The 25,234-nt window shown below is 40.0% G+C and overlaps 1 protein-coding gene and 1 long non-coding RNA gene across 2 annotated transcripts in view; one reads left to right on the top strand and one right to left on the bottom strand.

Annotated features, from left to right (window-relative positions):
• LOC135222687 (uncharacterized) overlaps positions 1–6,734 on the bottom strand; it is a 370,412-nt gene extending 363,678 nt beyond the window's left edge. The window contains exon 1 of the long non-coding RNA XR_010316310.1: positions 6,372–6,734. This is a non-coding gene — a long non-coding RNA (uncharacterized LOC135222687). The remainder of the gene's footprint in view (positions 1–6,371) is intronic.
• Positions 6,735–6,805: 71 nt separating this feature from the next.
• The window catches only part of LOC135222682 (gametogenetin-binding protein 2-like), a 57,028-nt gene continuing 38,599 nt past the window's right edge, over positions 6,806–25,234 (top strand). Inside the window, exons 1-4 of the mRNA XM_064260859.1 lie at positions 6,806–7,255; positions 12,256–12,452; positions 12,882–13,025; positions 15,325–15,562. Of these exons, the coding sequence (XP_064116929.1) occupies positions 7,166–7,255; positions 12,256–12,452; positions 12,882–13,025; positions 15,325–15,562 (669 nt within the window). The 5' untranslated portion in view covers positions 6,806–7,165. The remainder of the gene's footprint in view (positions 7,256–12,255; positions 12,453–12,881; positions 13,026–15,324; positions 15,563–25,234) is intronic.

Here is a 25,234-nt window from a genome sequence, read left to right as displayed (position 1 = left end):
ACAAAACGAAGAAGAAGAAGAGAGAGAGAGAGAGAGAGAGAGACCTTACAGACCTTACAGACCTTACAGTTCGTTCGGGTTGCCCCAGGTCCCTCAGTGTGAGGCGCCTCTAATGTCTACCAGAGAGTTGCTAGTACATCTTCCGGTATATTTTGCATCTTCCAATCTTGGATGGTCTGGGATGCAGTTTAGATATTTGTCGAGCTTATTCTTAAACACATCTACGCTCACTCCTGATATATTCCTCAGATGAGCTGGCAACGCATTGAATAGACGCTGCATTATCGATGCTGGTGCGTAGTGGATTAATGTCCTGTGTGCTTTCCTTATTTTCCTGGTATAGTTTTGGGCACTATTAATCTACCTCTGCTTGCTCTTTCTGATATTTTTAGTTCCATGATATTTTCTGTTATTCCTTCTATCTGTTTCCATGCCTGAATTATCATGTAGCGTTCTCTTCTCCTTTCTAGACTATATAATTTTAAGGATTGTAGTCTTTCCCAGTAGTCTAGGTCCTTAACTTCTTCTATTCTAGCTGTAAAGGACCTTTGTACACTCTCTATTTGTGCAATATCCTTTTGATAGTGTGGGTACCATATCATATTGCAATATTCAAGTGGACTACGAACATATGTTTTATAAAGCATAATCATGTGTTCAGCTTTTCTTGTTTTGAAGTGCCGTAACAACATTCCATTTTTGCTTTACATTTTGCCAACAGAATTGCTATTTGATCATTGCATAACATGTTCCTATTCATCATCACACCAAGGTCTTTAACTGCTTCCTTATTTGTGATTGTCTCATTATTAGGTCCCCTATATGCATATAGCTTTCCTTCTCTGTCTCCATAATTTATTGATTCAAATTTATCAGAGTTAAATACCATCCTATTTACCTCTGCCCAATCATATACTTTGTTAAGGTCTCTTTGTAGAGCGTTCCTATCTTCATCACAAGTAATTTCTCTACTTATTCTTGTGTCATCAGCGAAACTACTCACTACCGAATCCTTAACATTACTGTCTATGTCTTCAATCATAATAACAAACAATATTGCAGCTAGCACCGTACCTTGTGGCACACCGGATATTACCTTGGTTTCATCCGATTTCTCATCGTTTGCAATAACTATCTGTTTTCTGTTGTGTAAAAATTCTTTTAACCATCTTCCTACTTTATCCACGATATTGTGTTTTCTAATTTTCTTTGCTAATATATTATGGTCTACTTTGTCAAAAGCTTTTGCAAAGTCTAGATAAACCACATCTGTTTCATTTCCGCTTTTCATATTTTTGAATATGTTCTCACGGTGGACTAACAGTTGGGTTTGTGTACTTTTTCCGGGTACGAAACCGTGTTGTCCTATATTAAACAAATTATTTTTTATTAAATGTTTCATAATATTTTTCTTCATTACCCTTTCATACACTTTCATAATATGTGATGTTAGACTCACAGGCCTATAATTACTTGCCTCTAGTCTTGATCCACTTTTGAAAGTAGGGGTGATATATGCTAATGTGCTCATCATAAATCTTGCCTGTATCTACACTTTGTCTTAATAATATTGCAAGTGGCTTTGCGATAGAATGAACTACTTTCTTTAACAAAATAGCAGGGGACTCCATCCGGCCCTGCAGCAGCTCCATTTTTAATTTCATTAATTGCCTGCACAATATCAGCTTCATTAATTTCTATGTCAGCTAAATATTCACTATTTTCTTCCCTTACTTCTATATCATTATCTTCATTATCTATTCTAGGGGTGAATTCTCTCTTATATCGTTCTGCCAGTATGTTGCAAATTTCCTTTTTTTCATTCGTTAATCTCCCTTCAATTCTCAGAGGGCCTATTTCTATTCTTCTTTTATTCATCTTCTTCGCATATGAGTATAATAGTTTGGGGTTTTGCTTGATATTTAATAGGGTTTTTTCTTCCAAGTCCCGTTTTTCATTTTCTTTTGATTGTATAATTTTTTGTTCTGCATTTTCTATCTTACTTTTTAGTTCTATAACTTTCCATGCATTTTTTTCTTTTGCAAGACCTTTTTTCCACTTTCTGATTTTCTGGAACAAGATCCTTCTGTCTCTTGGTATGCATGAATGATGTTTACTTTTCTTCTTCGGTATATATTTTTCCACTATTTTCTCCAATATTTATATAATATCTCCGTATTTACCCTTATGTCATCACTTACGAAATGTTTATTTATCCCAATCTTTGTTTAATTCTTCATTAATTTCTGACCATTTTATATTTTTTTACTGTAGAAGTTGTATTTTCCATATCCTTCCCACTTTTTCATTTCTTGCTTATCTCTATTTTCACTTGCTTTGGAATGAACTGTTAATTCTATGACATTATGGTCTGAAATACTCGCATTATAAACTATTATTTCTTTAACATAATTCATCTCGTTCACAAATACTAGGTCTAAAGTATTTTCCTTTTCTTGTTGGCAGGTGATTTATTTGTTGAATGTTGTATTCTAGTAGCATATCTAATAGCTTTTCAAATTGCCTCTTATCTTCTGCACTACTATTACTCTCTTTTTTATATGTATAAGTACAACCACAATCTCCTATTCGTTCTTTCCATTCTACGAAAGGAAAGTTGAAGTCACCAGATAGGAGAATAGTCCAGTCCTTGTGATTTCTACATATATCATCCAATTTTTCAATTATTAAGTCAAACTCTTTAGTATTAGGAGGTCTATATATTACTATGTTCATCAATTTTTCAGATTCAAATTCTACCGCTATTAGTTCACATTCTGAGTTACTATATTTCTCATATAATTTTTCCTTGTTTTTTGTCTTTCCCATATATTGCGGTTCCCCTTGATTCCTATTTTTTCTATCTGATCTATAAGTTTGGAACCCTTTTATTTGATCATCATTCCCAGTCTCTTGGGAATACCAGGTTTCACTTATATTCATTATATCTATTTTCTTTTCATTTTGGGTTAGTTCTTCTAAGTACTCTATTTTTCTTTTTGAGTTACTCGTAACTAAACCCTGCGCATTCATCACTATGATGGTTTGCGTGTTTCTCCTTCATTTAATACTGGTAGTAATAAGGATTTTCCCATGTCTCTTTCCTGTTCTGGTATGTTGTTCTTTTTTTCATTTCCAGAAATTCTGACATTAAAAAATCCAACTTTTCCATAATATTTGATCTTCCTTCATCATAATTATTCATTTTGTGTCTGAATCTGCAATTTTCTCCGTTTCTGCAATATCCTCTTGCATAATAAATACAGTTATTATCTCTTGAGTAGAATTTCGGAGCTGATGCTTTGAAATTTTTTGCTGACACCTCTGCATATCTCATTGGTGGTTTGCTTTTCTCTTTTACCTGATATTCTTGATTTCTCTCTTTATTTGTTTCTTTCTTATTTTGGATTTTATTACTTGGTTGGTTATTTATTTGATTATGATTCATGGCTACAGGGTGCATATATTTGCATTTTTTGTCGAACTTACATCCTTTTCCTTCTTTTAGGTTTTTACATATTTTTGGATGCAGATCTCTGCAATCATCCCCATATCCATCTAAGTATGCACATTTACCATATATTTCATAGTTTTGACATATCTTAGGATGTTTGTAGTAACATCTTTCTCCAAATCTGCAATTCCCTCTTTTCAAAAGGTTGCAGATTTTGTCTTTCTTGTCTATTTTTTCCTCTTTCCCGTCATTGTGTAGATCTGGGTAGAGCCTCTTCGGGATTTGCTTTTCTGTTGTCATATCGTAATTTATTTCTTCGTAGGTATGCTGCTTTATTGCCTCATATGTAGTATCAATGAGTATCTCTGCATCCATACTTTTATCTTGTTCTTTGTTTTCCTTATTTTTTCTGTCATTTCATTTTGTTTACTTCTCTTCCGTTTTCCTCTTTCTTCTTTTCTTCTTCTTCTTCCTCTTCCTCTTCTTCTTCATCCTCAACTATTTGTACATTCAATCTTGATTTAATAACATTGTCTATCCATGATAGACATGTTGAACAAAAAATTCTTGTATCTTTTCTCAAATCTTGTATTACCTCAGCACACTGTGGATGGGTCGGAATGTTGCATGCAGCACATTTTCTGATTAGGTTTTGTGGATTGACTATGCTATACCAAACCTTACACAGTTTGCATGCTTTTGGCATTCTTTTTCCTAATGCATCAATTAGGATATTCACAAGATTCACCTTATTCATTTTCTTTGTCGAAATATGTTGGTTTATGTATATTTTCTTTATGAGTCTCTTGACCACTTGGATTTTATTTGGAACTTCTTCAATTATTTTCAAGATGTTTTCATTAGATTTGTTCCAGTTTGAAGGATTATATCCTTCTAATATATCTATGAATGCTTTTGTATCTTTTTGGTTAGGACTGTTGCTGATTTCATAGATGAGAAATGCCAGTTCCCTTCCTGCTACCTCATCGTATTGCGAATCTGCTAAACACGCCAAATTACGCCACCTCTTCCCGCAGTTGGAACTTACTGCCATCTTGTTCTGATTTATAGTATTACACTTGATAAACTAACTTAGAAGACGCTTTATCCTACTATTTTCACACTAATCTTATCACCGATAGTTCACGAACACTTCTAGATATTTCTCAAATTCTAGTCGTATGTTAAACTTGTGATATCTGTTGATTAATCTGACTTCACGCGGGTACGTCTCACCAAGCAAGATGGCTACTTGATGAGGAGAGAGAGAGAGCCGAGAGAGAGAGAGAGAGAGAGAGAGAGAGAATTGGTACTTCGCAGCCAAATATTGAAAAAAAAAAAAATAGTTTATGGTAAGTAACTATTGAAATGGATAAGTAAGGAAGTTGCAAAAGACTTGTAATAAGCTGAGGAAAACCTTGTTCGAGCGTAACAAAATATATAACTACAAGGTCGGTATCAAGCAATCAGTTGGTCAATAAAAGATACAGGACAATTCAGCATATTTTCTGGAAAGAAATTATTGCATGAAGATGAAATGTTCAAGATAGGCAGAATCAAGAATTAAGTAAGCAGTGGGCAAAGAGGGGAAAATAGTATATGTTGATAGAGGACTGTAAAAATATAATAAGAAACTCAATAAGAAAGGAACAGAGCTAATGGATTAAAAAAAAAAAAAACATATAGCTTGAGAGGAAGGATAAAAAAAAAAAAACTAAGACAAATCTCATGGGCTAATGAAAGCGATAGCATGATATGCAGAGGAAAGAGGAATAAGCCTAAGTCTCAGGCAGTATATTATACTAAATAAGAATTAAGCCAGCGCAAGGACTTTAGAACGATCTGCACATGTTCAAGAAAAACTCAGTTTTGTTTTGTTTTGGGGGGGCGTGTTGGTTGGGGGCGAGATGACCCCGCCCTTGTCAGTTTTAACAATGTGGCCACCCAAAGACAAAAGTTCCAGGCAATTCCTTTAACATGTTGGTAGAGAAGTGAGGCCCTACTCCAATCCACAGAATCATTCTGACCATCGATATAATGTCTATTTGTGTTCCGCCCATCCCAGCTCTTTATCTCTGCTCCGTTTAATTAGTGCAGTTCCCTAAACTCTCGTTTCTACAATGATGATTAGTATCTCTTCGTTTTATTATAAACCGTTTTCTATAATTTTCTCTCATACGTGGCTTTCAATGTTTGGTTTGCACAGAGGTAAACACCAAACTGAGTCTTTATTGCCCAACCAGATTATCATATTAACAAAGATTCCATCAACTGTAACAGCAAAACATTTTGGAATTAAGGGTGACTGGCGTATTACCCATGCGCCATCTGTTAAACGTTTCAACCTCTACTCGTTCATTCCCTCTAGGTACCCTATTTATTGGGAGACGCTGAAGTACACTTCATTCATACTTGGTGTACTAACAAAGCTTTAGAGAAAATATATCATATTCCATTCCAATCTACAAAGCTATCTTTTTAAAGATACCGATGATACTGCAACTGTGCACCACCACTGATATGTGTACTAAACGCAATGGTTTTGCAATTTCTTCAGTCCAGTCAAATTGCTTTGCATACAATACTTAGGTTTCTGTCGAAATACCCGATTTTATATCAAATGATCAAGTACAAATTAAAGAATATGTTTTATTTTACGTAAGAATGATATGGTAAGAATATTAATAAGTGAAATGAAAGGACAAAATTGTATATACGTTCCGTCAAGCTTAGAAAAATGATGAGGGAGCGTTCATCCCTACTCAATCCTGGCTTGAATGACGCTGTCAGTCACTGTTATTCGCAAAATGCTATCTTGGGCTTTAACTGTTTTCGATAGAACTGAGTGACTACAAGTTTTACTTAGCAAGAAACTGTGACTTCATCAGGTATGACGTAATAGTTCAAATCTACCTACCTGACCTTGGAAAGTTGTAAGGTAACTGACCTCTTTTGATTTTGCACGCAGCTAACACCCTTCTCAACTTCCACAATCTCCTAAGTTCTTGACATATCCAGAAAGTGTCTATTCTTCACATTTAGTCACTGGAATTGCACGCTCACCCATATTGGCATTTAGCAGAATGGCAGTTTAATACAAATCACCTGACTGAGAAACGGTTGGTAACGAACGACCCTTTTCAACTTTGCGTTGATAAGTCCGATGCCAGTCAGATAAATTATGTTTTCTGAATTATGAACTATGCATCGTGAAATATCAAGCAGCACTCAAGCATTTATTATCTGTTGTTCACACAAATAAAATACGGTGCGTTGATAAGTTTTTCGTCGACGATATGGAACTGACCACATCTTTACTGCGCATGCTCTGAACCGGTCTAGAAATGCATCCGATTGATAAAAGAGAAATAACAATAATGAAAATTTTCAAACACACTCAACAGTATGAGTGGGCTTTTTGTATTTGTGTTAATTTTAAATAAGTATAAATTGAATGTATAAGACGAAAAATTGTGAAATGATATGCAAATTCCATTGATCTGTGACACTTGTTTTGAGCGAAGTCGCATACAGACCTTCCGAACACAGTTGCCATCAACTATACCAATGTGAACGTAACTAAAAGGTCTACAAAATCTGTTAAGAATTACAGTCCACAAATGAGATATCGCATCTGAATGCTCCGTTTGGGCGAGTGTGTTACGTAAAGCTTTCATCTAGGTTTGGTGTTAGTAAGGAAACGGGCTAATAATGGCCAAATTGGTCGGTGTGTATGACGAGGAAGATGAGATCCAATTGGGAAGGAGACAACTGCCCCTGTCAGTTTACGACAACAAGATCGTAAGTAATTATATGTAATAGTGTCGTTGGCCTCATTGCATCTGCCGTTATGCATTAGCGTTATGATTTTCTCTATAAATTACGAGGTCTTTATTTCTCTATTTATTCCCTCGTATCAGGGCTGATGTTAGCCTAGGCCTATGCCTACTGGCTACTTGGCCACCCCGGTCACGTCAGAGCCTAAACTTGCCCCCAAAGTAGGCTCGTCTAATACAACCTAAGCCAATATTTTTGCCACATGAAAATATCACTGAAGGTCTTTGCTTTATTTCTAAAGTATGCATAGCCTAGGTTATTCCTATCATTTTAACCTACTAAGGTCGTTTGCAGGCGAAGAATAGCAGTAGGCCTATTATCAGATTTAGCCTGCCCCAATTTTAGGGTGGATTATATAGTATTCTATCTTTGGTTATAGCTATCTGGTAAATCCTTATGTAGATTAGCCATGGCTCTCTAGACTAGGTTAGGTGGAGCTCACTTTTGAGTAGGCCTCTAGCCCAGCTGCCAACTTAAATTGGTTGGTATTAGTTTAACTATCGGTAAATCTATATAACTACCTAGTATTCCGCGGCGAGCTAGACTATGGCAGTTGACGTTTTCCTATGTTATTTTACTTGCTTTACAAGTGTTGAAAAGTTCCGCATTGGACGACTGGTTTTCACACTTGGCTACCAATCAGGTGGTCCGTATTTTGATTCTTGATTCTGCCAATGCGGAAACAGAGGAATTTATTTCTGGCGATAGAAATTCATTTCTCGATATTGGAACAAGTAGAAAGGTAAAATAAAAAAGATGAATGGATGCAAAAGGGAATTCTATTTACAGGAATTTATGTTCTGTGAACATTATAAGGAAACTTTATTTGATTCTTTTTGTTCTGAAATTTCAAAATGTGTGCAATTAATATCAACTGATTTAATTTTATTTACAATAAATTGTGTGCTTTTAATTTGACATACTTTTTGTAATTTTTATACTTACAAAATAAAGTACTTTCATAATAGTTTATTCATTTTCAATGTTATATTCATAGGGTCCAACTGGGACCCCTATTCTTCAAAAGGCCCAAACGGACCCCTATTCTTCAATAGGGTTGTATGGGACCGCTATTCTTCAAAAGCTCCAATATACATTGCTTTAGGGTGTATCCTTATAATCTTAAGTACCATTAGGCCTGTGGAAGTGGTGACATAGCACTGAAATATTGTATTTTCAGTTGTACCCTTGAGATTAAACAGCAATTCATTAGGCAATGTGTTTGTGAAGCATTTGTGTTTTTCTATGTGGAGGCTGATATTGAAAGTTAAATTTGTTTCCATTTTGTCTTAATTCCAAGTATAGTAATTCTAAGGAAGAGCTCTGTTAGGAGATAGTGTTAAGTAATGAAATTATTTCAACCATAGAAAAGGGTATTCATGGAGCAGTACAGTTGAGCTATATAATAATTTGAGAAGTTTACCATCTTTTATTTGTTTTTACATGTCCTGGTCAACATGTTTGGTACAAAGTCCTCTGAGAGTAACATAAAAACAAAAGGCAGTAACTTTCTCACATTTCAATAAATTTCTCGAGTTATCTTGCCTGCATTGCATCATACACACCCTTTTCTGTATTGTTCAGTAAAACAATTTCATTAATAAACGTTTCGGCGTACAGAACACTTCTTTAGAATGGCCCTAAGTAACCTATTTAGGGAATGCATATTTTGCATGTTGTGAGTTATGACATGCGTTAACTTATACTACTGAGTTACGTATTACATAGGTGCCTTGATTAATGACGGCAAATTCATAAAATTGTGATAAAATGTTAGGATTGTCTGTCATAGTGATTATGACTAACTTGCTTTAGGTTTTTTTTTAGTTTAGTTATACATTGAGAAATTGAGTTAGCTTATGAAAAGTTTCTATTTTATCCATTAGTTTATAACTAGGTTAAGAACTTAGGTAGGCCTAACTTATCCCGGTCCAAGGTTTGGTGTTAGTGGTTTTAGCATTCCTTAAGAGTAATCTGCCATAAGTATATTTCTGTGGTTACAGGCTTAGCCCAATAATAAGGGCTGGTTAGCCTGCTTAGGTGCCTAGTAAGGCTTTGATCTTTGTGGCAGACTTCAAATACATTTTGTATAACAAAATACATTTTGCATAACAAAATAATTACACTTATGGAAAGTGGAATTCTTTACTGCCAAAAATTGCTCAAATAATAGTAGCCTGCCCAGGCAAGGCTGTGGATTAGCGAAATTAATGCAGTTAAGCTATCTTAGTTGTATATGTTCATTTTCCAGCACTAGAGTTTTCAGTGCTGTTAATCACAATTGATTTTCAAAGCATATTAGAGGTGGTTTTAATTTAGCCTTGATTTAAACTAAGGAAAATGTTCAGCATAATCTGGCATAGGATAGTAACCTAGTCTTTGCTTGCTTAGGTGATATGATGTAGATTGTTGTGTATTGGGGGACAGTTCCTCTAGTCCAAGGTAGGTTGTCTAAAGTTCCATAAGGATGGATCTATTATGTTTTCATAATAGAAAAAAAAATCCATGTAATAATGGACAGTATACTAAGAGCAGTTGCTTACCTCCAAACCCACTCCTTGTTATTATGACATGTTGATAGAAGGCAGTCATGGGACACCACACATGGATGAAGTAAACTTTTGCTTCAGAGTTAAGTTTAGCCATTTATTTGTGACTATAAGTTTACTGTAAAATTATGGCTTGAGCACATCTTGGTAGAGTACAGCATTTTGTTCAGTAGTTTTTATAAGAACTTCAATGCTCATAAAAAGTAATGGAATGAGTTGATGAAATGGGAATGATATAATGACACCCTCTGACTTGGTTATTTTTGTGGAATAAGAAGAGGTAAATTAATGAATCTGTGCTTTCCCGTCCATTAATTAATTAACAAAAGTACTCATTCTGGTGTCATTTAAAACAAAGACTTTACTGTGTAGTGCTATGTTCATATTAAAAAAATAAATAAAATAAAAAACGGTAAAACTGCAGCTTAAATGTTATCTAAAGTGACTTCTCCGTGGATCATAATTGACAAATTAAATTGATGCTTACTGGGCAGTGCATCATAACTGAACCAAAGGTTAATGTCCTTTCAGGCTTAAGGATGATGATCTTTGTGCAGACTTTATGCCATATCAGAGTAATGAACTTCCTATATGAATTTCTGATTTACTTGGTCAGAAATAAGCACAATATTTTGTTCCTGGTTTGTCCTTTATAGGGTATGTACAGTGGTCCCCCCGTATTTGTGGGGGATGCGTACTAGACCCCCCTTCCCCTGCGAATAGTTGTAACCCCTATAAAAATGCTTAAAATGGCCAATTTTTTTTTAGTTAAAACTCAGGTTAAACCCACTAAAAAATTTCATACCAGGTTTTTTAATGGTTTTATCACAAAAGGTGCATTTTATGAAGAAATTTATAAAAAAAAGCCCCAGGAATTTGTGGATATTTCTCATAGAAAAATACAGCGAATAGGTGAATTTCCCGCAAATAATGGGGGGATATGAAACTGGAGACCCACTGTATAACAGGATGATCAGATCATGTTAGGGAGTAATTACTCATTGTACTCCACTTTTTTATTGGTAGGGCACTCCTTTGGGTATTCACCAATGAGAAGGTTGCATTACATGTTCCAGGAGAAAATCACTAATATCATGATTATAGCCAGAAGTCTATTTGAATAGTAAGCTACTTCAGACTAGAATGCCTGTGTGAGTGAAACTGCTGGGAAAAGGTAGAAATAGCATTATAGATGAAATTTTCAAGACTTAGGCTAAATAGTAAATGGATAGGTTTGGTAGCTCTAAAGGTTATGTCACGGTCCTAGACTTTAACGTAGGTTATGTGATGTGTTGAAACTGATATGATATAGGTGTCACCATTAATGACAAATACAGTGATTCAGAGCTCTGCAGGGGCATAATTAAAATGGGAATTTGAATACCCCACTAATTTTTTGCGCTTCTCTCAGAAGTCATTAGTCAATTGATTTCTTAGTGGTTTTAGTTTTATGAAAACGTAATCTTGTTCCAGATTTTTAAATTGATCCTTGGAAATATCAGTTATCTATATCTTTATTTTATGTGCTATTACTCTTGATTTCATGACACAGACCCAGGAGGTTCCATATTAATGATTTGAAGTGTCCTCTAGCCTTGTAAAATGCTAATTTTCTCATTATGTTCATCTGAAGGGCTTAATGCTTGTCATATCTAGTAGTGCCAAACGTGTTACCATAGGTCAAATATTTATGAGCCCAGTTACAAGAGAACCTACAAGGTCTGACCGCCTGTTATTAGAAAACTGCCAAAGAGAGTGTCATCACCTCAGCAGATTTAGATGTAGTGAAATAATGGTTTAGTTATTCAAGGAAGCACATCAGGAATTTTTAACCAAATTTTGTTTCACATAGAAAACTATATATCCAATATTGTGTTGTCTGCTGAGGTTTGTTTGATTGATTTCTGCAGTTTTTATTGAGCAGAAAATGGTGGGAGATGTGTGCATACGTACGAGAGTGATCTCCTGACTGACAATAAATAATAGGCTGTTGTGGAACAGTGACCTATATTTCAATAATATGATGTTCATACAAGTGTGTTATAATTTGATACTCATTAGCTAATCTTACTATATGTCTGTTATAGTTGCATTGAAATTACAAAATCAAACATTTAAAATTAAGTTTTTTATTAAGGCTCATAATGTTTTTCTTGTCCTTGGCCTGTTTTGAACTTCATGTGATATTAATGAGGATTGGTAGAAAAGTAGATTATTAATGTATGAGTAAAAATTTAAAGATATGAAAATTTTCAGGTCTCTTAGGTATACTATGATTAATATTGATATCAAAATTAGGCTTAGAATTATATCAACTGAATTTTTGTGTGTGTGTCTGTAGTGCAATTTTTGTTTGAGATAGTACTATGTAAAATTATGGGAGGGCCATACCCTGAGAGGTTCGGTATTTTACAGATGACGATGCAACTTGGAGAGAGTTGCGATGGATGTGATATAACTGGAGGGACCACAAAACGTCGTTGTGATGAATCTTTTTCAAGACAATATAATAAGTTAAGTAAGGATGAAGTGGAAGCAGCTTTGATGGTGCCTTCCAAGACCCTGTTTATGCGGTTGGCTCAGACTGTTGCATGTGTTGGTTGTCGTAGAAGGTAAGCTTTAATGCTGGTCATTGATAGTCACTACTTGTGCCAATCTTTTATGTTTCATAACGCTAGTTTTGTTCAGAGGGAAGTTAGTTGTAAACCAGTGTAAATTTAATTTTGTACTTAATTAGAAATTTGAATTATGAAACAATTTCTATATTAAATGACTGTGCAGGTTATAACCACTCCATTTACCATCTGCTGAGTTTTCAGTTTTGAGTAAATTTACTTTTAAAAGTTTTGTGAATAATTATAGAATCACTTATTATTCTTTATATTGTACTCCTTCAAGCTGTTGTTTGATTTACTATACTAAAGATTTTGTGCCAGTAAATGTCTGAGGATATTCTTTCTCTGTGAAAAGACTATTTTACACCTAACCTATTTGTTTTAGGAAGAAATTTTCCCCAAATCATTACTTTTGTACTGTTTCAGTGTTGAAAGGCTTTTTAATCAACTGAAAGATTCTGGTCACCCAGCATTAGAGCCATTGGTTATTACAAATAGTGGAGTTCTCACGGTACTTCGCAAATATGCTTTGCAAGCAAGGTCATTAGGAGCGCTATTTAGTGATCATGGGTATGTAATCATTTTGCAAGTTTCACTGTAAATTATTTCAATTTTATGAAAATGCTTTACAGTTAACTCTTTTTTTAAGTATTTTATCATTAGTGTGTATTTTGTTTTATTTAACTCATATTGAGGAATAGAAAATTTAAGAATTTAATCCATGGTGAAATTGTCATTAATGGGATGAATGCCATGTGCAAACTATACTACTAAAAGATCTATGTAATGACATTCATGCCCCAACTGCATTGCTTTGGACATTTTTTTTTTCACTGTTCCCTTTGTTCCTTGTACATCTAGCTGCTCAACTATGCCTGTTACATCCTTTTCAAGTCTCCCCCTTATCTTCGTTCTGTGAACAATAAATTCATATTTTCAACACGCTTATAAATTGATAATGAGGCAAAGAATAGAGGTGTGAAAAGCCACCTTGGTTAATATTTTTCATTTTTTGAGCATGGCATTTTATTGTCTGGACTGATAAGCATTCTTTTTCTGAGGTTTTATACAGTTGCATTAGATTATAATGAAGCAAAAGCATGGCACAGCCCAACATGCACCTCTAGAGAAGAGTGTTTTTTTAATCCTTTCCACTTTTTTTTTTTCCTGCATACAGTCATATTCACCTCCTCCATCCCTCAAGGTCACATGAGTGACCTTAGAGTCATCCTTTTCCTCAGTTCCTTCATTGCCTAACTTTTTCTTGAAGCAATGAGATATAACCTAGGCGGTCTTCAAGTCAATTTACCACCTTTAATATGGTATTACTGTAGCATCTTAAGAGTTTAGAGCATGAATTTTGAAGTACACCCCATTCTTGTAAGCCTATGTGAAAATATGGTTGATGGGATCATTTGAACATTAGGAATTCACATTTTCAGAGCAACACTTCGTGTGGAGTGTGAATGGAAGACATGATTCCAGCACTTGCCAATAATTTATTCATTTTGTACAATTATGATTTAACAATTGTCAAAAATACCTTGTACCATGAAGGTATAATTGAAAGAAAATCATATCAAAGTAGGATAAATTGTCAATGTGTATTTTAATGAATAAAGTAAAACATTATGATGCTCAGATGTTATGCTATTACGTACTGGAATTATAATTACAGTTCTGTTGTTATAAATACAAGATTTACATTTGATTGTATATTTTAATTTTATCGTACATTTGAATGTATATTTTAATTTTATCCTACCTCAGTTATTAGGAATTTTAGGAATTTTGAATATAATATATTTCAAGAATGGGTTGTACTTGATAGTGCTTAAAAGTCTGAGTTACCTAAGGGATCAGGCAATTTATGACTAATGTTAACCATAAGGTTTCAGTCTTCAAAGGTTTTAAAGATTTTATGCATCAGTTCTATAGCAGCAAGTAGGGAAGGGAAGGTTGTTTATAACCCTATTGTGATGGTAGATTGGGAAGTTTAAGTAGAATTAGCACATTTTTGTAACTTTAGGAACACACTGTACTATAGTAGAGAGAGCATTGAAAAGAGAGTAACTGCAACATGTTTGAAATGGAGAGAGCAAGTTAGACAGCTGTTTAAAAAAAATATTCTGTTAAATAGACAGAGCAAAGACTTACGGTTGGTACGTACAAAAAACCAATATGTAGCAGTAACATGCACACTAAAAGAAAAACACAAATATTGTAAAAAGGTAATAGATAAGTTTCATACCAAAGTAAAGTGGGGAAATCATATTATTTTTTTCAAAATTGGAGGAGGGATGTGTTTTTCTGAGGCTTAGACTGAGATTTCAAAGATTAAGATAGGGATAGGGAGGATGAGGGGCATTTGGTCAGAAATGCAAAGATAGGGATAGGGAGGATGAGGGACATTTGGTCAGAAATGCAATAGATATTAGAGGCCCAGGAATCATGGAAGAGAGGAGTAGTTGAAGACCTAGGTCTGATACTTCAGGCAGCCAGAATATAGGAAAGAAGAAACTGGAGAGCACTCGCATGCCTTAACTCCACAGAGGGAAAAGCTGCATAAAAACATTTGAGGCGATTCTGATGAATTGGGGGTAGAAAAATTATAGAAATACTTTTAATAATGGCCAAATAATGAACAGTAAATGTTTGCAATTTAAAAGTAAAGGTACTTTTCTTATGTTTAATTTATTCCCTTTTTTAAATTGATTTCATTGTATAATAATTATTGAAAATTGTTACATATTAGGGTTTTCTCCTTTAATATAAATATTATTAATATCTTTTCTTAATTAGGAAGATTCATAATTTAAAATTTAAATAGTTCTAATTTACTTGTGTACATTGATTTTATATTTTCCAGGCTAGCTTTAAGTGTGGTGCTAGATAATATTCCAAAGCTTAAGAAATCTGGGAGATGTGTACTCCATTCTATGGAAGGCATTAGATGTCGCCCTGGGGGCCGCTCTTGGAGAGATGTTTGGGAAGTCATGGACTCATCCTGTAGAGAAACAGTCACTCTTATCAGTTCAGATCACTTATTGAGTACCCTTGATAACTACCTTCGTAAACATCGGTTTTGTCAAGAATGTAAGAACAAGGTAAGATCAGTTTTATGTTACATATTTAAGATTATGGATGGATACGTTGATTATTGTAAGATGTGCAGTATTTGGATTGATATATATTTTTTATTTTTGTACATGAACTTTCCTGCCAGATATATACTTAGCTTACGTCTCTGACGTCACGACAGAATTCAAAACTCGCGGCAAACGCGACAGGTAGGTCAGGTGATCTACCCCACCCGCCGCTGGGTGGCAGGTGTATGAACCAATCCCCCTTTCCAGTCATATTTTTTCTGTCGCCGGTGTCGACTACATCTGTTGTCGATACCTCTCGATTTTGGATTTTACTCTTTTTCGCCCTGGATTGTTTCATCGGACTTTTGGTGAAGTACCTACTCTTTGGCTTGGCATTTGCGATTTGTGGACCGGTTTTTTATTATTCTTTTGATTATTCTTGGAATTTCATTATGTCTGATTTAGAGATTAAGAAATCAACTATGTTCAGAGTTTGTTCTGTTAGCGATTGTAAGGTGAGGCTACCGAAAGCTGCGGTAGACCCTCACACAGTATGCATGAGGTGTAGGGGGAATGACTGCTCATTTACTAAACCTTGTAATGAATGTGGTAAATTGAATGAAGAAGAATGGAAGGCGCTTTCTTCTTATGTAAGAAAGCTTGAGAAGGACAAGGTTAGGAAAGCTTCATCTAGGAGTTCTAGTAGGTCTCGCGCTAGCGAGTTTGAAGTTGATAACCCTGTTGTAGACGTAGCGCCTTTACCAGTTTCAGCCCCTGCTCCCTGCATCGAACCCGAAGATGCGCCTTCGGAGGTGGACACTATGAGAGCCACTATTCGCAGCATGGAGTTGAAAATTAAAGTGCTAGAAGGTAAGAGTGATAGTGATTTGTGCAGTGATCCCAGTGCAGTGGAGGGTGCGTCTGATCGGCTCCCTAATGCTTCTAGGCCTAGACCTCTTCCAGACTCCCAGACCCAGTGGAGGAGGAAAGTTGAAAGCCTAGGAAAGTTTAGGGAGAACCAACCCCCACCGGTCAGGCGTCCCCTCGGTAGCGCCTGATGTTCGCTCCCAGGCTACCTTGGATCGCGCCAAGAGAGAAGTCTTACGGCAATGCTTCTCGTCTTCGCCTTCTCCTTCGCCCAAGTGTGGTTGGAGCTCCTTGGAAGCTTCTCGGCCGTCGAAGAGAGCCTGGCAGGCTTCTTCCGCTCTCCCCTCCAGCCCTGAAGTTTTTTCGGAAGATCTTGGATTGGATGTGAAGAAACCGAGGATTTCTTTGGAGTTTCGCTCTCCTAGTAAGGATCGAGCTGCGTCTCCCGTGAAGGACTTTGTTAAATCTCCTACACGTGTTTTGGCTAGTCTGCAGGCGCAGATTACGGCTCTGGCTGACTCATTGATTGTGACTTCTCGTCGTAGGAAGGACGTCTCGCTCCCGGTAAAGAAGTCCAGGCGCTCTTCTCCAGGTTTATGCTATTCGTCAGTAACCGCCCTCTCTCCGGATTGGAATCCGTAGTAGGAGCGCTCTTCACGGACAGGCGCTCTCCTGCGGACATCGTTTCTCCGTCGGACGAGGGGCATGCTTCCCGTAGACGAGCCTCTCCCGACAGGCGCTCGTCTCGAGACAGGATCTCTCCCGCTGGCAGACGCCAGGAGCCTGGTAGGCGTTTTTCTCATGGTAGCCGCTCTCCTTCAGGCTTCCGCTCTCCTGTGACCAGACGCCCTTTGGTAGACAGGCGCTCTTCTCCTGTCAGCCGCCCTTTGCTTAGCAGGCACCAAGAGCCTGGTAGGCGCTCTTCTCCTACAAGGCGCTCTTCTCCCGATTTTCGCTCTCCTCGAGTTAGGCGCCGGGAATCTGTCAGACGCTTCTCTCCTGGTAGGCGCTTGTCGCCAGAGATTCGCTCTCCTCGCAGCAGGCGCCAAGAGCCTGATAAGCGCTTCCCGCATGGCAGGTGCTCTTCGCAAGGCAGCCGCTCTCCTTTAGACAGGCGCCAGGAGCCTGATAGACGCATTTCGCCTAGTAGGCGCTCTTCGCCAGATTTTCGCCCTGCGTTCGTTAGTCGCCAAGAGCCTAGAGTACGCGCTCATCCTGACAAGAAGGAGTTTTCAGGCAGAATCTCAACGGAAGTTATGACTTCCCCGGTTAGATGTCAGAGTTCTTCCAGACGTTCTTCCAAGGATGGACTCTCGGCTGAGGACAAGACAGCCTATCCTCGTAAGGATCGTGAAGGATCTTCGGCGGAAGAAGAACAGGATCCCTCGGAAGAAGAAATTCCTAAAGATTCCTCCGTTTCCTCATACAAGCGCTTGACGGACCTGTTGCTTCAGGAATTCGGAGACGCCCTTTCTCCTGTCGCCCCGCCTTCGCCTCTATCGTTATTTTCGACCTCGAAAACTTCGAAGGTTTCATCCTGTGTCAGGATGAAGCCTGTAATATCTATGAAGAAGGCGCTTAGAGGTTTTGGTTAGAGGTTTGGTGAGTGGCTTCTTTCGAAGGAAGAGAAAGGGAAGACGGTGTTCTCTTTCCCTCCTTCTAAGCTAACTGGAAAGCTAGGATTCTGGTATGAATCGGGAGAACCCTTGGGCCTCGTTCTTCCCTCCTCGGCAGACTCGGACTTCTCTTCACTGGTGGATTCCTCTCGACGCTCTGCCCTCATGTCTGCTAAGACGACATGGGGGATGAATGAGCTTGACCACCTGTTGAAGGGAATGTTCCGAGTCCTGGAGGTATTTAACTTCCTAGACTGGTCTTTGGGCATTTTGGCCAAGAAGACGCAGACCCCGGATTCCATTTCACCTGAGGATCTTATCAGTGTTCTCACGTGTATGGATAAGGCAGTGAGAGATGGATCGAGTGAAGTAGCTTCCCTTTTCGGAGCGGGAGTAATCAAGAAAAGATCTGTTTACTGTTTGTTCCTGACGAAATCAGTATCTCATGCTCAGAGAGCCTCTCTCCTGTATTCTCAGCTCTCTCCTCAACTCTTCCCTAAGAAGATCATTCAGGATGTTTCTTGTGCCCTTTCAGCTAAGGCTACACAGGACATGCTAGCCCAGTCTACCAGGAAGCCTCACACTTCTTTCCAGGCTAAAACCAAGAGAGAGACTCCAGTTAGGCAGGAGCCCTTTCGAGGAGTCCCTCCTGCCAGAGCTTCTTCCTCTAGAGGATCTAGACCCGCTAAACGAGGGAAGACCTTCTCTAGATCCATCAGAGGGAAGAAGTAGTATTCAAGTTCTCCAGACATCAGTGGGTGCCAGACTACTGAAGTTTGCCGACGTCTGGGCCCAGAAAGGGGCGGACAACTGGTCACTCTCGATTGTCCGCAAAGGCTACCTCATTCCCTTCTTATCAAGACCTCCGTTGACGACGACTCCGAGGGAGTTGGTAGCCAAGTACAAGGACCCCATCATGAATCAAGCCCCTCCTCTCTAGCAGTAGATCTTATGCTGGAGAAGGAGGCGATAGAACTAGTGAAAGATCCTCATTCTGCGGGTTTTTACAACAGACTGTTCCTAGTTCCCAAGAGCTCAGGAGGATGGAGACCGGTTCTGGATGTAAGCGCCCTGAATGTCTTCGTAGAAAAAAGGAAGTTCGCCATGGAGACAACTTCTTCAGTGTTGGCGGCTCTTCGTCCAGGGGATTGGATGGTGTCCCTAGATCTTCAGGACGCTTACTTCCATGTGCCTATCCATCCTTCACGGAAGTTTCTGAGATTCATGATGGGAGGGAAGATCTTCCAATTCAGGGCCTTGTGCTTCGGCCTTTCGACAGCCCCTCAAGTTTTCACGGGTTTAATGAAGAATGTAGCGCAGTGGCTACATTTGGAGGGAGTGAGGCTGTCTCTCTATCTAGACGATTGGCTGATCAGAGCAAGCTCACAAGAACGATGTCTGGAGGACCTACAAAAGACACTTACTTTAGCAAGTTCGTTGGGGCTTCTGTTGAACTTCCAGAAGTCACAATTAATCCCCAGTCAAGAGCTGATATATCTGGGGATTCGGATGGTTTCTCCGGATTTTCAGGCATATCCGTCACCAGAGAGGATTGCTCGTTGCCGAGAGAAACTAACGACCTTCCTAGAGAAAGATGCATGCACAGCGAGGGAGTGGATGAGTCTGTTGGGGACACTCTCCTCGCTGGAGCAATTCGTTTCTCTAGGAAGGTTGCATCTCGGACCTCTCCAATTCTTCCTTTACCGGAATTGGAGGTGTCTCTCTAGATCTGGAATTCTCCTTCATGATATCAAAAGGAATCAAGAAGGACCTTCTGTGGTGGGCAGACCCTCTCCGATTTGCAGAAGGTCTGTCTCTGTACATGCCAAACCCGAACCAAGTATTGTTTTCCAACGTGTCGGAGACGGGTTGGGGTGCAACCCTAGGGTCAAGAGAAGTGTCAGGCACCTGGGAGGGGGAACAGGTGTCCTGGCACATCAACAACAAAGAGTTGATGGCAGTGTGGTTGGCGTTAACCCTTAAACGCCGACTGGACGTATTTTACGTCTACATTTTTTGTCTCTCGGGTGCCGACTGGACGTATTTTACGTCGACATAAAAAGTTTTTTTAAAAATTTGCGGAAAAATACTTTTAGGCCTACCAGCCGAAAACTCTTGAATCACGCGCCTTGGGGGATGCTGGGAGTTCACGGATCAAGGTGTTGTTTTGTTTACAATCGTTACGCAGGCGCGCAAGCGCGAATTTCTTTCTTGCCGCACTAAAAAGTATCTGTGACACATCTCTGAAATTATTTCGTCACTTTGACATAATTTTTGTACCATTTTAAATTAGCCGTTACATAGAGTTTTAATGTATGACACTTACCTGGCAGGTATATATATAGCTATATTCTCTGTTCCACCTGGCAGAAATTTTCAAAACTCGCGGCAAACGCTAGTAACCTATTAGTAGTTCAGGCAACCACCACCCCGTTACCGTGGCGCTAGCGCTAGGAACCTGTTTCCCAATTTTGGGGCCAGATTTTCTCTGCCAGCCGAACCGGCAACATTGTTGGTGGTTCCCTGCTAGGATTTTCATTCTCGTTGCTGACTTTTCATGGATTTTTGGTATCGTACTCGGAAACGTTAGCTTGGCATTCGCTTTGGATTGTTCTTTAAAGATGTCTGATACTGGGAGTATGTTTAGAGTGTGTGTAAAAGAGGGGTGTAAGGTAAGATTGCCGAAAGCTTCGGTCGACCCTCATACCATTTGTAAGAAGTGTAGAGAGAATGTGTGTACTTGGGAGAATAGGTGCTTTGAATGTGAGAATTTATCAGAGAAAGGAATGGAAGATATTTATGAAATATGTTGAGAGACTTGAGAAAGATAGTGTAAGGAGATCTGTTTCTCGTAGTGAGAAGTCAAATTCTTCTAGTAAAGGAGTGAATGTATTTCCTCTCCAGCTCCTTCTAACGTAGAATTGGTAGTTCCTTCTCCCCAGGTATCTCCTGCACCCGCTGCTGTATCGGAGGAGGCGAACGATACAAATATTGTGAAGGTGTTCGCTGCCCTTGCGTCCATGGGCGACCAGATACAGCGACTTACAGATAAAGTTAGTGCTTTCGATGTCAGTGAAAGTGTAGTGGAGGGGGCGTCTGATCGTCTCTCTCGTGCTCCTAGACCTAGACTCTGTCAAGCTCCCAGACCCAAGGGAGAAGGCATGTCGACAGTCGAAGGGAGGCGAGAGAGGTTTTGGTCACAAGGTCAGGCGTCCCTTCGAACAGTCCTGTTGCAAGTTCCCAGGCTGTTGCAGTTCGCCGCAGAAAAGGCGTAACTGGGAAGTGTGCGTCCTCGGAAGGTTCGACTTCCGAGCAAGAACGTCGGTATGCAGTGGTGTCTCGCCCCCTCAAGAGGACTTTCAGGACATCAACTGCTCTCGAGAGACATGCTCAAGATCGTGAGGCTTGGAGTAGTCCTGAGTGTTGTCCTCCTCGGAAGACGGGGACGCAGTTCCGATCAAGAGGAAAAGGATTTTTCGTGCTAAAGAGGACTCAGGGCGCACTGGCGCATACGTCCTTGTCGGCCTTGGATTTCGATGAGAGAATCTCCTCCTTCTTCTTGTGTATCTTCCCCTCGTCTTTCTCCGTCGGGTGGAGTACAAGATCGCTCTCCGTTAGGTCGCAGTCCTGCTCGTAATCCTCCTCCTTCGTCCTCTACATCAGGAGGATAGTACGAAGGGTTTCTTAAGGGAAATGCAGTCCAAGCTGGCAGTTCTTGTGAAGTCTTGGGATGCGCCTGGGCAAGCATCTTCGAGGCGGAAGGACGATTTCCTTCCCATTAAGTTTTCTAAAAGGGAAGACAAGGACGCCTTCGCCGAGGACTCAGGGTGCACTGGCGCTAGGAGGACAAGCGATCGCTGGTTTTGCAGGACGCAGAACACAGGAAGAAAATAGTTTCGGAAGAAGCAGGACGCAAACGTCAGGACGCGGGACCAATTGTGGACGCAGGCGACAGGAAGCAGGCGTGTCTACGATGGACGCAGGACGCAGGCGGCAGGACATCGAGAGGCGGCAGGACGCCGACTCCTCGGTAGCCGCAGGACGCAGGCGGCAGGACGCTATTCCGTCAACGAAGCGTCAACACGACAATGATTTACAAGACATTTCTTCAGCAGAAGAGGAATTGGAATTAATTGAGGAAAAGAATACGGAACCTTCTTCAGATTATAAAGGTTCTAACTTCACGTCTTATTGCTATTTTTGAAGGGGAATTCAAACCGACAGCTCCGTTATCTCCCTTATCACAGTTTTCCAAGACTAGGACTCCAAAGAAGTCCTCTTTCCTTAAGATGACTATGTCAATTTCGGCGAAGAAGGCCCTTCAACGTGTGAATGACTGGATGAAGGATAAGAAAGAAGCGGGAAAAATACTCTTTTGTTTTTCCACCAGCTAAGTTGGCATCGAAAGTCAGGAGTATGGTATGCTACTGGAGAAAGTCTAGGCCTGGGAGTACCTGCCCAACCTTCCCAGGGGGAACTTCTTCCCAGTATAGTAGGACAAGCTCACGCAGGACAGAGGCGTTACAGTCTGCTTAAGGTCTGGTGGACGTCTTCAGAGTTTGACCATCTTTTTAAAGGGATTTTTAGGACTTTCGAAGTCTTCAATTTCCTGGATTGGTCTTTGGGAGCACTAGCGAACTCCCTAGAAGAAGAGGATTCGCAGGATTTAGAAACAGCTAAGAGCATTATGTCCTGCATGGACAAGGCTCTGAGAGACGGAACGAATGAACTGGCTTCGTTATTCACAGCAGGAGTACTAAAGAAGAGATCGCTGTTGTGTTCTTTCGCTTCAAAAGGAGTTTCTAACTCTCAGAAATCGGAGTTGCTGTTCTCTCCTCTTTCGAAACAGCTGTTTCCTCCAGAGGTGATTAGGGATATAGCTCTCTCCCTTTCTCAGAAGGCCACTCAAGATCTTCTCTCGTCTTCAGTTAAGAAGTTCTTACCACCCAAGTTGGTTAAGAAAACTCCAAAGGATACTAGGCCTTCGCAACAGCCCTTTCGAGGGAAAAGAAACATTCGCTCGACCCGAGCCTTTAGGGGTTAAGAGAGTACCCACTAAAACAAGAGGGCCAAGAACCACCTCTAAAGAATGAGAACTCAGTCCTCCAGACGACAGTGGGAGCCAGACTTCAAGGTTTTTTGGGAAGTTTGGCGCAGACATGAAGGCAGATCCCTGGGCTGTCAACGTTAGCTCGGGAAGGGTACAAGATTCCTTTCTTGAAGAAACCTCCTCTCGCAACATCTCCGAGAGCCCTCGGGGCAAATTACAACGATTTAGTGAAGAAAGCGGCTCTGTGGGAGCAAGTAGCTTCCATGCTAGAGAAAGGAGCCATAGAGCCTGTTCTGGATCATGAATCTCCGGGATTTTACAACCGTTTGTTCCTGGTTGCGAAGTCCTCGGGAGGTTGGAGGCCAGTTCTGGACGTAAGTCAACTGAATCTTTTCGTAGAAAAGACCAAGTTCACTATGGAGACGAACGATTCAGTACTGGCAGCGGTACGTCCAGGGGACTGGATGGTGACCCTGGACTTACAAGACGCATACTTTCATATTCCGATTCATCCCAGAAGCAGGAAGTATCTAAGGTTTGTGATTCAGGACAAGGTCTTTCAGTTCAAGGCCCTATGCTTCGGCCTTTGCACAGCCCCTCAAGTGTTCACGAGGATGATGTCCAATGTGGCGAGATGGTTACATTAAGAGGGATCAGAGTGTCTTTTTATCTGGGACGACTGGTTGATAAGATCCCAATCAAGAAGTCAATGTCTGGAGGACTTGAGTCAAACATTGGACTTAGCAAAAGACTAGGTCTGGTAGTAAACATGGGAAAGTCTCAATTGGATCCCCAACAAACAGATAGTTTATTTGGGGATTCAGATATCGTCAGTGACTTTTCGGGCTTTTCCGTCCCCCGAAAGGCAAGCCCCAATGCATTCGGAAGGTGCAGGACTTTCTAAAGAAGGACGATGCTCAGCAAGAGAGTGGATGAGTCTACTGGGCGCACACTCTTCGCTAGAGAGGTTCATTTCTTTAGGAAGACTGCACATGAGACCTCTACAGTTTTTCCTGAAGGATTCATGGCCAAGAAAATTGCAACCGGATTCCTTCCAGTTTCTAATTCTGCCGAAGTAAAGGAGGAATTAAAGTGGTGGCTAACTCCAGGCAGGTTAGCAAGAGGGATGTCGCTTCAGCAGAAGAGCCCAGACCTCGTCTTGTTTTCCGACGCGTCGGACGCGGGTTGGGAGCGACATTAGGACCTCAAGAGGTGTCGGGACTTTGGAGCAAGAAAGAAACAAAGTGGCACATAAACAGGAAGGAACTGATGGCAATCTTCTTGGCTTGAAGCACTTCAGAGAGTTGATTCGAGACAAAACAGTGCAGATCAACTCGGACAACACCACGGCTCTGGCATACATCCGAAAACAAGGAGGAACTCATTCTTTTCCCCTTTACGATCTGGCAAAGGAAGTTCTGCTTTAGGGGGAGAGAAAAGGTCGTGCTACTCACCAGGTTTAAGTTATACAAGGAGAGAAGAATGTGGGTGCGGACCTGTTGAGCAGAAGAGAACAACTTCTCTCGACGGAGTGGACGTTGCACATGGAGGTTTGCCAGAGCCTGTGGAAGTTGTGGGCCCGCCGGTAAGTAGATCTGTTTGCGACAGCCAGAACAAAAAGGTTACCAACCTATTGCTCTCCGGTTCCAGACCAGGAAGCAGTGGCGGTCGACGCATTCCTGATGGATTGGTCAAACTTAGATCTGTACGCTTTTCCTCCGTTTCAAGGTACTGGGGAAAGTGATGAAGAAGTTCAGGGAGAGCCAAGGAACGAGGATGACCTTAATAGCCCCGTTTTGGCCGGCCCAAAGTTGGTTCACAGAGGTACTGGAATGGACAGTAGATACGCCCAAGGACTCTTCCTCTAAGAGTAGATTTACTCAGACAACCCCACTTCGACGGTTTCACAAGAATACCCTCGCTCTGGGTCTGACTGCGTTCAGACTATCGAACGTCTGGTCAGAGCGAGGGATATTCTAGAGAGGTGGCCAGTGCAGTGGCTAGAGCCAGAAGAACCTCCACAATCACAGTATATCAGTCGAAGTGGGAGAATTTCCGGAAGTGGTGTAAGAACAGGAAAGTGTCTTCATCCAGTACCTCTGTGACCCAAATCGCAGATTCCTTCTATACTTGAGGAAGGAATTGGGCTTGTCAGTT

The sequence above is a fragment of the Macrobrachium nipponense genome, chromosome 20 (genome assembly GCF_015104395.2).
Source record: "Macrobrachium nipponense isolate FS-2020 chromosome 20, ASM1510439v2, whole genome shotgun sequence".
Taxonomy (NCBI): Eukaryota; Metazoa; Arthropoda; class Malacostraca; order Decapoda; family Palaemonidae; genus Macrobrachium; species Macrobrachium nipponense.
The sequence above is the reverse complement of the archived record's forward strand: the minus strand, read 5'-3'. Positions and strand labels throughout refer to the sequence as shown.